General features: G+C 49.9%; 1 protein-coding gene across 3 annotated transcripts in view; it reads left to right on the forward strand.

Moving 5' to 3' along the window:
* daam2 (dishevelled associated activator of morphogenesis 2) overlaps positions 1 to 15,411 on the forward strand; it is a 65,759-nt gene that overhangs the window by 15,872 nt on the left and 34,476 nt on the right. For 2 of the 3 annotated variants that reach the window (XM_076170552.1, XM_076170554.1), the window contains exons 1-2: positions 2,914 to 3,183; positions 13,276 to 13,574. In XM_076170552.1, coding sequence (XP_076026667.1) covers positions 13,407 to 13,574 — 168 coding nt within the window. In that variant the 5' untranslated portion in view covers positions 2,914 to 3,183; positions 13,276 to 13,406. Of the gene's footprint in view, positions 1 to 2,913; positions 3,184 to 13,275; positions 13,575 to 15,411 lie in introns of those variants that run through there. The other variant, XM_076170553.1, reaches the window with a different exon arrangement.

Below are 15,411 nucleotides of genomic sequence, written 5' to 3' on the forward strand. Positions count from 1 at the left end.
CCCGCTCTTTCTTCACCCAATATCAAGGACCAAGTCTCCTAAACGCCAGTGAGTCCAAAGGAGAGGATGGGATCACCTGGGTTCACCAGACCACCTGGACCTTCTTGGTCTCCTCCTATAGGCTGAGAGCTTCAGTCCAAACCTCTGTGAGCACCAGGTTCCTTCTTTTGGAGTCTCTCAGGCTGCGTGAGGGCCTGAGGCTTCAGCGGTGCCTCAGCAGGCGTCACCGGCTGATTGATAAGTGATTGACAGGTTGTCTGGAGCTCCACGTCAGAGGAAAGCACCCGACCTGAAGCGGTTGTGTAGCTGCTCTGTTCCTCATAACTTTTACCATGTGGTCGGCAAACCGTCAGCAAACAAGAGCTGCGCTTGTGTGCGAGAGGAATGGAGAGGCAGAATTACCCAGGGGGCAATGCAAGTTCACCAAAGCCCAGTCTGCAGAGGCCACAATCTGCGGTCGGTGCTCTGGCACGCCGAGTGACACTGTGGAGATCCTGATGAGTCTGTAACGTCTTATTTTCTTTCCTTAAGCTAAATGCCTGCTGGTGAAGAAGACTCAAAACAAGTTTACCCCCCTGAAAAAGAGAAAAACAAGAGGAAGAAGCAGCAGCAGAGCCGAGGTGGCACACACACACACACACACACACACAGAGTGGATACGTTTCCCTGCCCTCATGTATCGGACACGTTTCCCCTTCATGTAGTCAGGTCCTTTCCATTTGCGTCAATTAGCTGATGTCATTTCCTGGGCGGTGATGGATGTTCAGGGTGGCTGCACTGCACTCAGGCCTCTCCTCTCAGGCCCGGCCCTGTGTTTGGGCAGGGACACATTTACCCCAGAGGGTCCAGAGGAGAGACAGACCCCCCTCACAGTGCTGCAGCTGATCATCATGGGGAAACATTTGCTGGACTAATAGATGAACCCCCCGGCGAGCTGGTGTCATCTGTCTCCTGTCCTCAGAGGAAGGTGACGGATGGAGCTGTGACTCACCGCCTCACAGAGCTTTGGCCTACCATGCTGCAGCCTGTGTGCTTCTTTGTGTGTCTGTGTGTGTGTGCGGTTTCATTCAGTTGCTCTGTTACTCATTTGGCCTGGTAGATGAATGTTGGGGCCTATTTTGAGTTGGCGTCCGCTGTAAGATCCATTTGTGCCTCGGTTGCATCTATTGATTGTATTTGTCGTACAGCTCGGGCATTGTTGTGATGTCACAAAGACTGAATGTGTGAATGTGTCACTCTGGCCCCAGGGAGAAGGGAAGCAGCACGGAAAATCAGGGGAAAGGCCCAGAAATATCAGCAAGAACTCTCAATCTATGAAGGACTGAGGCTGAATCCAGCAGGCCTGAATACAGACTCAATCCTCTGTAAGGCTCAGAGAACGAGGCCTGCTGAAACATCAAGGAGATTGGTTTGGAGGTTAGTCAGGTTGGGGTTGAAAGGTCGTCCGTCCCATCTTCCCGTTGTGCTGATCGATCTCATTGATCAGCTCAGCTCCACGTCCTGGCCGCTGCACTCAGACTCTGGAGGCTCTGATGCTTGGTCTTGCACTTGCTGACCCCCTGTATGATCACAGTTTGATATTTGAACTCCACCCCGTCTGTAGCGTTCCCCCCCCAGCTGGGCCCCAGTGTGTTGTGTGTGTGTGTGAGCTAATGGTGTAAAACTGACATGGCCAAAGGATCTTTGTTCAATCAAGCATTCCTGAGAGTCGAAACGAATTGATTGGAGCTCGGGGAATTCCTCTTCCTGCTGGGTAATTTCTGAAGGACTCCGCTGTGTGTGTGTGTGTGTTTGTGTGTCTGTGTCTGTGCTTGCTAGCTATGAGAAGACGCGACAGGAAAGGAGGTTTCCTCTGGGCGTTGTGTGTCATATCCTCCTCAGCCACAGCCTTTCTTTTCTGCTTGGCGAGGGAAGGCGTTGGGTGGAGTTGGATTGTGGGTGGGGGTGCTGGGGGTGCATTTCCTTTCATCTCTGCCTCTTTGGACTCGCACAGTCAGCAACACACTGATGTAACACACGCAAGCATGAATGAAATATACAATATATATAAATGTAACTGCAACATTAGTCAAGTTAGTCGTGTTAACATTCCAGGTTTGTGGGCAGATGTTTGCTCTCTAATAGAGAAATGAGCCTCATCAGGTTCTACTAAGTGACAAACATGACTCAGCTCAACCTGAGCTCAGCTGATGATAACAGGAAGTAGAGTTACCATAGTAACTACAGGCAGTGGGCCCAACATGTCCTCTCCCTCTCCTCTTCTGTTCTCCAGCAGCTCCTCTGCTGCACAGCTCCCTTTGCTCCTCTTCTTCACATGTGGACCCTCAGACGTCTCCACTCTTCCTCTCTCTGTCCTCTTACTCTTCTTCTGCAGTTCTCACATCGTGCTGTTGCGTTGCGTCTAGTAGAGCTGTAACTTCTTCTTCTCTCATTTAATTGAATACAAACTGAACACACCATGCTTCTGGAAACATCCGTCCCCCTCCCCAGGACCTCATGTCCCACATCACCACAGAGACACAGAGTCTGTTTAGATTACAGAGTAGGGAGTTTAAAAACTAAACCTGTTCAAAATTTCCATCCCACTTTTTTCCACTTGGTGACTTCAAAGTGTGAAAGCAGCTGGACTGAAACGCTGCTGCTGCTGCTGCTGCTGCTGCTGCTGCTGCTGCTGCTGCTGCTGCTGCTGCTGCTGCTGCTGACCCACTTCAATGTTCTTCATAGAAAGTCTGCTGCATTCTTGACATGACATCCACATGGACGCTGTCATGCTGGACTCTCAATTCAGAAGAGGTCAGGGGGGTGAGTGAGCTCCAGAGAGATGGAGAGAGAGAGAGTGAGCGAGGGAGAGAGGGAGGGAGAGAGAGGGAGGGAGGGAGGGAGGGAGTGAGGGGACAATGTCAACAGCTCAGCTCTAAGCACAGTCAGCTGAAATCCAGTGCAGAGCTCAGTCGCTCAGAGGGAGGAAGCAGCAGACGGCGGCGCAGCTTCGACCAGGAAACTCAACAATGCTGTGGAATTCTAACGTGAAACACAAACTCTAATGGCGAGAGGAGACAAATAAGCACCCAGGAATGCTGTACACGCGTCTCTGAACTCGGAGCGGAGCTTGGATTTCTTGTTCTTGTTGCATGTGAAGCAGCTCGGGGACGTCTCCTCTCTCAGGCAGCCCGTCTGAAGTGGGTAAGTAGGAGATACTCGATCTGGAGAGCGATACCTCTCATGTCCCGGCTTCATGGAGGGGAGTAGCTGCACGGTAACGCTGTCGGCTCAGCGTGAGGCTGCAGATGTGCCGGTGTCGTATGAGTTTTGTTCACCGACCGTTTTGTCATCCCGCCGCTCGATCCGTCCAGGAGAACATTGACGACTTCAGCCAATTAAATGAACACGGCCCAGGCTGAATCAGGCTGAGCGCTGCAGGGCTGTTTGCTTAAGTGAGATTGCAACCTTTTAGCCTTTCTGCCTGGATGTGATTGGACGGAGAGCTCAGGGTTGTAATTTAAGGCTTTCACTGCACTTTTTTTTTATATATGGTGGCTTTATAGGTCATAAATAGTAGCAGAAGCTGTGCACAGCGTGGACGTCTCTCTCTCTCTCTAGTGGCACTGACGGTGCAACTTCCTTAAAGTGATACTACAGTATTGTTACAGTTTATGCTTTTTGGGAAAACGATGAACTGTTTTGTAAGTCTGAGCAGTCTGGAGATGTTTGGTGTTGAGGTCCCAGGTCCTTGGTCCATAGAACGGAGCCTTCTGAATGCTCCTACATGTTATGGTGCCATGTCACACAAGCTGCCCACTGATGTGAGAAAGCATTGGGAAGTTATGTTTGGTTAGATCTCCATGAAAACACACAGATGTTTCAGGGTCAGAGGTCAAAGAAAAGCAATTTGTGAAGTAACTGTGAACATACCGTAAGTAAACATATAAGTTTGTGTAGAAGGGTGGAGTGAGAGGAGTTTGAATTCAAAGAGACATGTTTGGAAAATAAAGCATCTCATGCGGCGTCTGGGAGCCACAGAAAGTTCCACAAAATGTCTGGAATCTTAGGAATTGAGGGAGGATGGGACAGTGTCGTATGGAACGGGCTCAGTCCTATTTTGGGTCCAAGACGTGGGATGAACGCACACGTTCATCAATCACGCAGCGTGTAAGTAAGCCAGACATTCCATATATGTGCTGTACGTCTTCTCCCAGCGACCGCTCGGCCCGGCTCATTATGGAATGTCAGACTTCCGTGTACCTCTAAATGTAGCCTGCTCTCGCTCAGAGGTTTAGGAATCACTTTCCTCACACAGCCGTCCTCCTCACGCCACATGTGCCTCAGGGGAAGCCGTCGTAAACACCCCGGCCCAACCTCCCACGCTCCCCAGTGTGAAGAAGCGGTTTCTCTCCCCGTCTTTAGCTCAGCTGGGTGACAGGTTGTCGTGTTCGCTTTAAAACCTTTCACTGCTTCCTACTTTCCAACCGTGAAGCAGCGTAGGAATGCCTGCCTCGGCTTTTCCTAATCCAGACGATTTACCATCACATTTACGGTTTTTACCATTTAAAGCCGAGCCGACCCAGGATATGAGTGATTGCTATGAGCAGGAAAACCCCCTGATGATTCAGGGGATTTCCAGGTTCTCTGATATGAAGACCAAAACCTGTCTTTCCTCTGAGTGGCGCTTCGGCACCAGGCAGATTAATGTAGGTGAGTCAGGGGCAACTTCATGAATATTTAAGAGGATCAACCTTAGTAGTTTGCTGGACCAATGAGAGGAAGTGAGGAAGTCATCGCCCCCTGGTGGAGGAGCTCTCCTCTGGACCAGGCTGCTAGAAACCAGCAGAACTTCACGAGTACTGGTCACAAACACAAAACACCTCAATGAAACCTTGTGGTGAGATTTATTACTGCAGGTCTCCTGATGAAAAGGAGAGGATGTATCGTATGAGACGCTGACTGGCAGAATGAGCTCAGTAGAATAAAACATTCTGTGTGCAGTGTAAGAGTATTAAATGGTGGAGATGAAGGTAAGACAGAAAGCCTCAGATGCTTAATGAAGTGGAGGTCAAACATGGCTGATGCAGCCGCTGGGCCGTGCCTCTTCTCTTTGATGTCTTCCTGCTTTGTGAGCATGCTGGTATCCATTTCCACCACATTAAAGGCTTTCTCCTCAGTCTGCTGGAAATCCTCCTACATTCACGTGAGCCGGAGGGGGGAGAGGGGGCGGTCAGCAGCAGCGTGACGTCCTAAAACATTCAGTGCGTCCAGAGGCCATTAGCGACAGACGAGGACTCGCACCCTCTGCCGCCGTCAGCACTCTGAGTGGCGCTGGCTTCATATTTTATCCTCCATTAAGGATGCATGAGTTAGTCTGTGAGGATTAGGGAGAGACGCTCCAGTCCTGCTGCTGACTGTGAGCTCAGTGCTCATTAAGGCGCCGACAGAGATCTGCTCCCAGTCATCATCATGTTGGAGTTACACTACAGTTACTGTGCAGCCGGGAGACAGGTACTTCAGTGTGCTCAGCAACAACACCGTCTGGACTCCAGTTAGGAGATTCAGGCTCAGTTTAGCTCATTGCTTGGCTCTGATGTTATCGTTCTATATTTTGTACTTCCTGTATGTATCAGTGTCCAACTTCAGCTCCTCTCAGCCTCACCTCTGTTAGATAAACGTGGAGAAACAAGCTAGGAACTCTGAACATGAAACTGTGTGAAAGGTGTCTGAGTAAACCACACAACCGCTGCACAAACTCTGTGTTGTGTTGATGTTCTTCAGTCAATGTGGATTTTGTGGTTGTTGGTGAGCATGCGTGACAGTTTGGGCTTCGTGGTGTTCCATACGGGTCAAGACCAAAGACCTTCTGGATCTATCTAACAATGGCTATGGAACGCTACAAACATCTGGGTTCCCCTCCTTGTTGTTGGAAGTTATATAACAAACTAGCATGCCATGTGTCAAGACAAAAAGCGCCAACCTGACAAAACAGAAGCGTCTTATTCAGCATCCATGTGTGTGAACGTCGTTTGGAAGTTCTCTCCACATTCCACAGAGACAAACCTACAGCAGAGTGCGGCGCTGAGAGTGCGGCGCTGAGTGTGCGGCGCTGAGTGTGCAGATGTTTCCGTCGGCTCTGGAAGAAGAAGAAGTTTCAAACCTTAGCGATGATGTCACCAGACGCACTGATCCTGACCCACTTCTAGTCCACGGGCTGCCCGGCTCATCTGAGCCATCGAGCGGATCGGATCACCGGGATATCGCAGCTATTAATACTGGGAAAGAGAAGAAAGTCTGCCACACTACATTCCAAAGGCGCCGGCGTTCCCATGTATTAACAGGGCTCGGAATGAAACCCGACACTTGGCGTCCTTCTCCCTCTCACCCCAAAGCACTACCCTGCCGTGTCAAATCGTTTTCTTATTTCATATGGGAGGAACGCGCCGCAGTCACGAGTTCTGAGGCGAACTATAGACGTGTTATTATACGTGTTGAAAAAAAAGCCCATTTGTTTTTGGCGCTGGCACAGCTGCAGAGTTTGTGACTGTGACCGTGGAGAGGGAAGCTCTGCTCACTGTTCCTCAAACGCCACACAGTCTGCTGCTGCTGTCGCTGTTCTGAGGGAATCAGTTTCCATCGTTACTCTGCACTCATCCAATTAGAGCTGCTGGAGAAGATCCAGCTCTTCTGGGTGGTGAGAGGAGAAGCTTCCAATCTTCAAATGACCCAAACCACCGACTCACCAGCTGCTCATCACTGCATTTCCATAAACCCCTCTAAGGACAACATTGTCAGGGGTCAGGAGAGGTCGTATACCAGGCCGGGATGATCACCAATACAGAGCTCCAACCCTGAGGACCACCGGGCTCCTTTACCAGAGCTGCCATGGGCTTACAAACACATCAGTCACGTGGGGATTGGAGCCAATCACGTGCTGCGAGTCGCCACACTTCCATGTAAACACTTCATGATCTAATCCCCAAAGTTTCATCCAAAGAGCCCAAATGTGAGTGAGCGCCCACAGCTCTGGGCACTCCAGGCTTTACTGTGCATTGTTAAACTATTAATCATGTCTGGGTGAGAGGTCAACAGCTGCAGCATAGAGGACAGAGGCATTGTGGGTAATGTCTGGCATGCTGCAGAGGTACGGTTATAGTCGGACACATAGAGCCTCTGAAGTGAGCGGCCGGGCTAAAATAGCCCCCAGAAATGAACTGAAGCCCGAGATTCACTTACACATCGCACATCACACACACAGGCCCAGAGTGTGTCAGTGGCACACACACAATGGCTGCTCTACATCCAGCCAGGGAGGAGACGGAGCGGCAGTGCGTCTGTGAACAGGTCCTGTGGTCAAACCTCAGAGCACCAGAGTCAATATCACACTGAGAGGACAGAGTCTTTACAGGATGCTGCGTTTACCTGACGGCTCTCTGGAGAGACTCTGTTGATTCCCCCAAGGGGAAAGTCCAGGTACTGCAGCATCAGCAACACCTGCAGGATACACACACACACACTTGTACACCGGCAGGATACACTCACACACACACACACGTCTACACCTGCAGGATACACACACACACACACACACGTCTACACCTGCAGGATACACACACACACACACGTCTACAGGTTGATGTAAAAAGAACAAGTCTGGTTTGAGTTTAGTTTGAGTTTAGATAGTAGGAGGTTCGTCATGTTTGTAGTGATGTAGTGATGGCTTCCTTTATTTCCATGGAAGGGAAACCTGCACGACAAACCGCTGCCACTGCACACGCTCTGTCTGCACACGCTCTGTCTGCACACGCTACACGTCTACACAAGCTCTGTCTGCACGCCGTCCGTCTGGTCAGCCACGAGGAAATGGCTCCTGTTATGAATGGAGCTAAATGAAATGGCCGTTAATGGCGTTCCCTGGAGGATTGGAAGTCGCTCCCTCCTTTTTCCAGTGGTTTAGTTGAGGCATTTCCTTTTTATGGGTGAGGAAGGTTACTGTGCCTCACGGCCTCATTAAACCAACGTTGCATTCTTCTCTAATTGAGGCGAGAAGCAAATAGGACCTCAGAGAATTCTCCAGAGTCTGGCTGCCACGTAAGAACGGAACTCTGGCTTCATTTATTCCATTAATTTAATTATTTTAAAGACGCGGCGTGAATCTGTCTGAGCAGGACGAGCAGAGGAACTTCATTTGGATTTTAAAGAACCTGAAGATGATTGGAACTGAGCCAGTGTGTGGTCAGGGACACACACACACACACACACACACACACACACACACACACACACACACACACACTGTCACGTCAAACGCGTTAAGTGATCGTGTTGAGAGTCTTTATATTTGTAGAGTTTGTAAATGTAGTTTAATTTCCAGTATCGGAGTTCCGGTTGCGTTAAAGTGAATCAAAACAATTGAATAATGGTGCAGATGAAGGATTTGTTCCCTCAGTGACGGTGATGGATCCAGCTGGGGGCCAAAGGCCTCCTGTGTTTACCAGGCAGGGAGAAGCATCCAGGCCCCCCCCCCCCCCCCCCCTCCCCGCCCCCTCGGGCCCCTGCAGAATTGTCCAAACCAAATCCTCTGGCCCTTTGTGCGTCCGCTCGGTGTGTGTGTGGCTCTTCCAACACCAAATCCCTGTCAGAATGTCGCTTTCAGAACCGGTGCAGGAATGCAGTGCATGCAAACGCAGTGTGACATAACACACAGGCACACACACACACACACACACACACACGCTCCTCCACTCAGCCTCAGTCCAGGTCCTCAGTCCTCAACCGCTGATAAGCACAGAGCAACGCTGCTGTACATGCAGATATCATCAACCAGGGATGTAAGTCAGAGATGTGTGAGTGTGTGTGTGTGTGTGTGTGTGTGTTGGAGTCACCACAGTTCTTAGCTAGTTTGCAGAGGTTCCATGGGAGGATGAGGATGAGGATGAGGATGAGTTTCCAGTGGCCTGGGTGATTTGGTTAGATGCCAGCGGCTTTGGAGGAAAGAAAGTGGAGCAGATCCATCAGAGGCTGCACGGACAGGAAGAGGCAGCGCTCCCAGCTCGGAGTTCAGGAATGCAGCAGGCTTTGTTTTAAGATGTGTGATGTTTAAAACACCTATAGAGCCGGTGCTTGAATACTTTCTCTGCTGACTTGTGATGCGTGACCGGACCTCTAATAGCTGAGAGCATCGGATCAGAGCAATGAGCTGTCAGGCACCAGAGGGGAGAGAGGGAACGCTGTGGGAATGCTGTGGGAACGCTGGGCTCCTGACGCTCCATGTTTACAGTGTGTGTGTGTGCAGCAGGCATTTGGTCTCAGTGAAGTCACATGTGTCACACAATTGTACATTTAAGGTAAAGTGAGCGGCTGAAACATCTGGAAACATCTGCTGAAAGAGTTACAGGGAAAAATAAGAAAAGGGAAAGAAATAGAATAAATGTGAATCAAGCCCAGTTTAAATCCATCATTAGATATTGATTAGGATCGTTTAAAAGAGGAACCATGAAACACAAACCAAAGGCTCATATTTGTCACTCAGCAGGTTTCAGCAGCTTTAACACAGAAGAACAAAGAGGCTCAGTGTGAACACGTGAAGCTCAACCAGCTCTTCTTCTGCTCCTGGTCTTCATGTGGCAGCGTGGGCTTTGAGCCCTGAGGTCAGCCGGCGTTCATGTTCACACACTCAGCTCAGCAAACACAACATCACATCTGCAGCTGAACTCACTCACTGTGTGTCTGTGTGTCTGTGTGTCTGTGTGTGTGTGTGTGTGTGTGTGTGCGTGTGTGTGTAGATGTTCTCCTCCTCTTCAAGTCTGTAGGTCTCTGATGGACCCTTAAGGATCCTCTTTACAGCATCACACAGCTCAGTGAGTGAGTCCAGGAGAGACGCTGAGCTTTTATTGTGGAGGGCAGAACTTCTAACTTTGTGCTGTAGAAGAAACAACAACATGGATCCAGTTCAGAGTTCAGATATGGACCCTCAAAGGGTTAAAAGGTTCAGAGGGGCGAACGATCAGGAGCTCGATTTCTATCAGGCTTTGTAATCGATCCTGAAAAAGCAGAGGATTGTGACAGATGGAGGGGAGAAGAGAAATAATGCAGGAACAGATGTTTGGAGGCTCTGATACACCTCTCTCTCTCGCTCGCTCGCACTCTCACTCTCACTCTCACTCTCACTCTCACCCTCTCTCACTCTCACTCCCTCTCTCTCTGACTCTCCCTCTCCCTTTCCTCTCTCCCTCTCACTCTCACTGTCCCTCTCACTCACTCACTCACTCACTCTCCCTCCCTCCCTCCCTCCCTCCCTCCCTCTCTCTCCCTCCACTGACCTACTTCCCGGCTCCAGGGATGAGGTAGTGAGCTGAATGAAAAGTGGCAGCAGTATCTCCTTTTATCCCTCCCTCACTCACTCTCTACACTCACTCTCTACTCATCTCTCCCCCCCCCCCCCTCTCTCTCTGCAGTCGGCCAGCTTTAGAGCTCATAGTGTGTGTGTGTGTGTGTGTGTGTGTGTGTATACAGATACTGCGTGCAAGTGTGTGTGGGTGTGTCTCTATGCTGAAATGTGTACGTCAGTAAATATGCAATTGTTTTACTGCGGGTTTGTTCTCATTCTTAAACACACACACACATCCAACATGTGTGTGTGTGTGTGTGTGTGTGTGTGTGACTAAAATATATCACTGACATGAAGACGAGAGAGTGGAGAGAGTGAGAGGAGAAACAGAGGAAGAGGAAAGGTGAAGACAGAGAGAGTGAAGGGAGAACAAGCGTGAGGAAGAAGGAAGAGGATGAAATGAGGATTTAAAATGCACTAAACTAGAACTAAAAAGCTCATGAATGTAAAGTGTAAACAGTGTGTGTGTCGGGTGTGTGTACGGTGTGTGTACTGTGTGTGTACAGTGTGTGTACTGTGTGTGTAGGGTGTGTGTTCGGTGTGTGTATTTGGACTCTTGGCCTACTTTTCCTGAGCCTGAGCTTGAACCTGGCCAGGAGTGTTGAGTGAGGAGTGAACGCACGTGGGGATCTGTAGGAGAGCGAGTGAAGACAGACAGACACACACACACACACACACACACACACACACACACACACACAGGCTCTGACCCTGCATGTGGCCTCTTTTCCATTCGACCATTCAAAATAGGTTGAACTTTATGAGGAAAGTATTGATTTACAGAAAAATGGACATAGAAGATCCACAAAAATATACAAAACAAATATATTGAACTTGTAGCGTTGCGAATCTGTAAATCACTGAAACTGTGTGTGTGTGTGTGTGTGTCCGACTGAGCTCCTGCAGCTTCAATCAAACTGAGTGACAACAGCAGAGCTCAAAGGGTTAATGGTAGCAGTCCCCAGTGTTGATGTGTAAATGGATGATGGAGCTCGGTGCTTTACCTCCCTGAAGTGATGATGTCATCTCTCACTTCTCTGTTTTCCACTGACTCAGCACATTTGTAGTGAGGAAAGACGGCGTAACGAGCGAGGATCTTTAAAGAGGAGGCATCTCTGCCACGTGCCTCCGTGCCGTTTGGGTTAGCCTGCCATGCTCGGCCACATCTGCTTTGATGAACGTTCATGCAGCGACTCTGCAGCTTGTGGAGCACCGAACGCCCCCACACACACACACACACACACACATCTGAGAGCCGGCGCTCTGCTGGGAACAATGTGGACGCTGGCTGTGGAAGTTCACGCTTCATACTTGATGGCGTTCTCAGTGCAAGTCAACGTCACAACTGTTTCTGTCAGGACGGATTGGGGGATATTCAGGAATCAGTCGCCTGAGCTGGGTCACATGTGCACACGTATGACCCTCTGTGCTGTTATCATGTGATGTCACCGTGAAGATCTGAGTCTCAACTCTCAACTCCTCCACACCAAATCCTGCACAGCTCAGACGATTCTCTGTCTTATTCACTTATGTTTGTTATTTTATGTTGTCTACATCACTTTAACTCTTTAGATCTTTGGGGTAGAACAGTCAGATAGATCGATAGATAGATAGATGGCACTTTGGTTGATCTGTATGTAAAGTTCAGTGTGAATGAATGTGACCTGATGCTCTCACATTCTGAGGAGCTCAGTTGAATTGAAGTTCACATGATGACCTCCATATTAAAGCAACCTGATAATGAAGTGGCTCCTCATTGAGAGTAGCTTTGAGCTCCTTCCTGCTCTGTCAGGCTGCGTTCCGCCTGAGAGAATCCACGCCGCGTTCACAGAGGCGGAAAAAGCAAAGGAGCAAAAACCCGAAGAGGCAAAATGGAAATGTGGTTCTGCTCTGTTTTCATTTTCCTCCTTAAAGTCGCTGTCAAGGGCTCAACGCATTCATAAAGAATTTACCATCCGGCTATTTATAACTGCCGCAGTGAGAACTCCTACGCTGAACAAACGTGCGAGAGAGAGAGCGAGAGAGAGAGAGAGAGCCAGGGCGAGAGTGAGCGATGGCGGAGAGTCGTGCTCAGCAGAGATTGGAGTCGATTGTGGCTTCTTGTGGAAACTTGCAGTCATAAAGTTTCAGTGCCGAATGAAACAGACGGCTGTAGAGCTCCAGCCTCTCCTCTCCTCTGCTCTCCTCTCCTCTCCTCTCCTCTCCTCTCCTCTCCTCTCCTCTCCTCTCCTCTCCTCTCTGCTTGTTTGGCTGTGTACATTGAGTCAAAGAGGTAGAGAGGCGAGCGAGCCGCTTTGATCCGGGCTCTGTGGTCCAGGAGAGTTTAGCTTTAGACGACATAAAACAGAGTGTTGGTTGGTCAAATATCTCAGATTGGATTTCACCTCCAAACAGAAGAGGAACAACGTCCGTCCATTCAGAAAGGCTGTGTGTGTGAGTGTGTGTGAGCGCTGTGGGTGTGTGTGAGCATTGTGTAAGAGTGCGTGTGCCTGAAAGTCCAACACATTGTGTGTGTGTGTGTGTGTGTGTGTGTGTGTGTGTGTGTGTGTGTGTGTGTGTGTGTGAGAGAGCATTGTGTGTGTGTGTGTGTGTGTGTGTGTGAGTGAGAGTGTTATTCACACAGACCACCCATATGCTTTCAATGGCATGAAGGACACACACACACACACACACACACACACACTCACAGTGGCCTAAGGAAGCATCTTAAGTACAGAGGAGGCGAGGGACCCCCCTGTGTAAATGGATCCTCCTCCAAGTCGCCCTTAAGTGAAATCAATGAGCTGCTATGACCTTTGACCTTTGACATTGTGTTAAAGTGGCGTGTGGTGACATTGACATTGAATCAAAGGATCAGATTCTGTTGTGTGATCATTTCTCTCTCTCTCTTTCTCTTTTTCCAGACGATGCCCCCTAGATAGCAGCCTGCTCCTCCACTCCCCCGCCCGCCCGCCCGCCCCTCAGCCCCCCCTCTCTTCACCCTCCTGGTCCAGCACCTCCACTGCCACCAGCGCCGACCGCCGCCGCCGCCGCCATGCCCCCCAGGAAGAGGACGCGGCCGGGCCTGGGCTTCCTGTGCTGCTTCGGCAGCAGCGAGCCGCCCGAGATCAACCTGAAGGACAGCGTGCCACTGCAGCTGCTGGAGTTCAGCGCCCCCATGCCACCCGCAGAGGAACTGCACGCACGCTTCTCTGAACTGGTGGTGAGTAGAGACGGACTGAGGATCAGCTCAGTCTCAGCTCCATGATGCTGCTAGGTGATGTTTGTAGCTCTGCTAGACACTCGGCTCTGCCTGGAGACACAGAGCTCCTATCTGAAGAGGACTGAGGGACCACCAGATCTAGATCCTACTGATCCAGGTTCTTCTGACCCAGGTCCTACTGACCCAGGTCCTACTGATCCAGATCTCAGTTCACTTCCATACAGCTTCCTCCATCCTCTAGCAGCAGCTGTGCCTGTTTGTTTCATGAAATCCATATAATCCCAGCCGTATGGTTTTAAGTGAACTTCCTCTTGTGATTAGAAGTTCTGTGTGGTTCTGAATGCAGATGTTTCCCCTCTGGTGATCTCTCCTCCATGTTTCCAGCTCATTGACCTGATTTGACCTTAAAGTCGTCTTTATAATCGCTGCTAATGCTCGAGCTATTAACCCTCAGTGCTGCGCTGCTTTATTGGCTCAGAAATTGCCTCAATCAGGATCTCTTGACTGGAATGACCCCGTGACCTTTCACCAGTGTGTCTGATGCATGATGACCAATGAGGAAACGCTTATCTGAAGGCGTTTTACACATGAAAGGTCATGAGAACATAAAAGAGCAGCAGGGAGGAGTGTGTGTGTGTGTGTGTGTGTGTGTGTGTGTGTGTGTGTGTGTGTGTGTGTGTGTGTGTGTGTGTGTGTGTGTGTGTGTGTGTGTGTGTGTGTGTGTGTGTGTGTGTGTGTGTGTGCCAATCAGGGCTAAGATTCAGGTGAGACAGCAGCAGAAGAAGAAGAGGCAGGCAGATTGAGAACGTCTTTCACTTCAGGACGAACAGAAGACTTGGATATTTAAATGTGTGGATCAGGTCCTTCTGGTCTTCTGGGTGACTTTGGTCCTGCTGGTCTTTGTGTAGCATGGAAGCTTCACACTCAGAGGTTTGGATCCTGTGCTGGTTGAAGAGCAGTAATACTGTCAGGGATGGTTCATCTCCGCTGTGATTGGTTGACAGATCCACAAACCAGTGTCGGTCATCTGGCCGAGCCATTGCTGAGCTGCAGCGCTCCACATCTGGTTTACTGATCCAGCAGCCCGCTGACATGCTGACATATTAAACCGCTCGTCCAACAATCCTTCTAACTCCAGCAGTCACTCAGTCTGGACACAGAGTGCGTGTGGAGCGGCGAGGAACTCTGCCACACAGATGCTCAAGAAGAAAAAGAAAGGCAGTAACACAGCATACGTTTCTATGGTAACAAGAGATGGGAATCGCGTTATGGCTTTACTTAGGAGGCGGAGCTGAGTCTCTCAGAGGTCTGAAGTACTGGAGGTCTCCACAGCTGACACAGACCCCACGCAGTGTGTGAGTGTGACTCAGACCAGAGCGGAGCCAAGAAGAATCACAATCACATGTGAGGCTGCATCTCACCAGAAACAGATCCACCATCTTCACAACTAAACTCTCTGCAAAATGAAAATACATGAATCTCTTTAGGAGCTGTAGCTTCTACTAATCCACTGAGACCCACAGCAGAGGCTTCTCTGGCTTCTCTGGCTTCTCTGGCTTCTCTGGCTTCTCTGGCTTCTCTGGCTTCTCTGGCTTCTCTGGCTTCTCTGGCTTCTCTGGCTTCTCGTCCCCTCCACTGGTCCAGACTCTCATCCCCAGCTCTCTGTTAACCCCTCCTCTCCCTGTACCTGCACCTTTGAAGAACCATCAGGTGATTCATCCTTCAGCACCTTGTGGTAACTCCTCTGCTGCTCCAGGACTGAGCGCTCGGGGCATAAAGTCAGATTTAGTGCTACAGGAGCAGAGTTATGTTCCACAGGAGATTCCTTATTGTCTTT

The sequence above is a fragment of the Genypterus blacodes genome, unplaced genomic scaffold (assembly GCF_046128005.1).
Source record: "Genypterus blacodes isolate CSIRO-AG114 ecotype Tasmania unplaced genomic scaffold, CSIRO-AGI_Gbla_v1 ptg000224l_1, whole genome shotgun sequence".
In the NCBI taxonomy this organism is placed as follows: domain Eukaryota; kingdom Metazoa; phylum Chordata; class Actinopteri; order Ophidiiformes; family Ophidiidae; genus Genypterus; species Genypterus blacodes.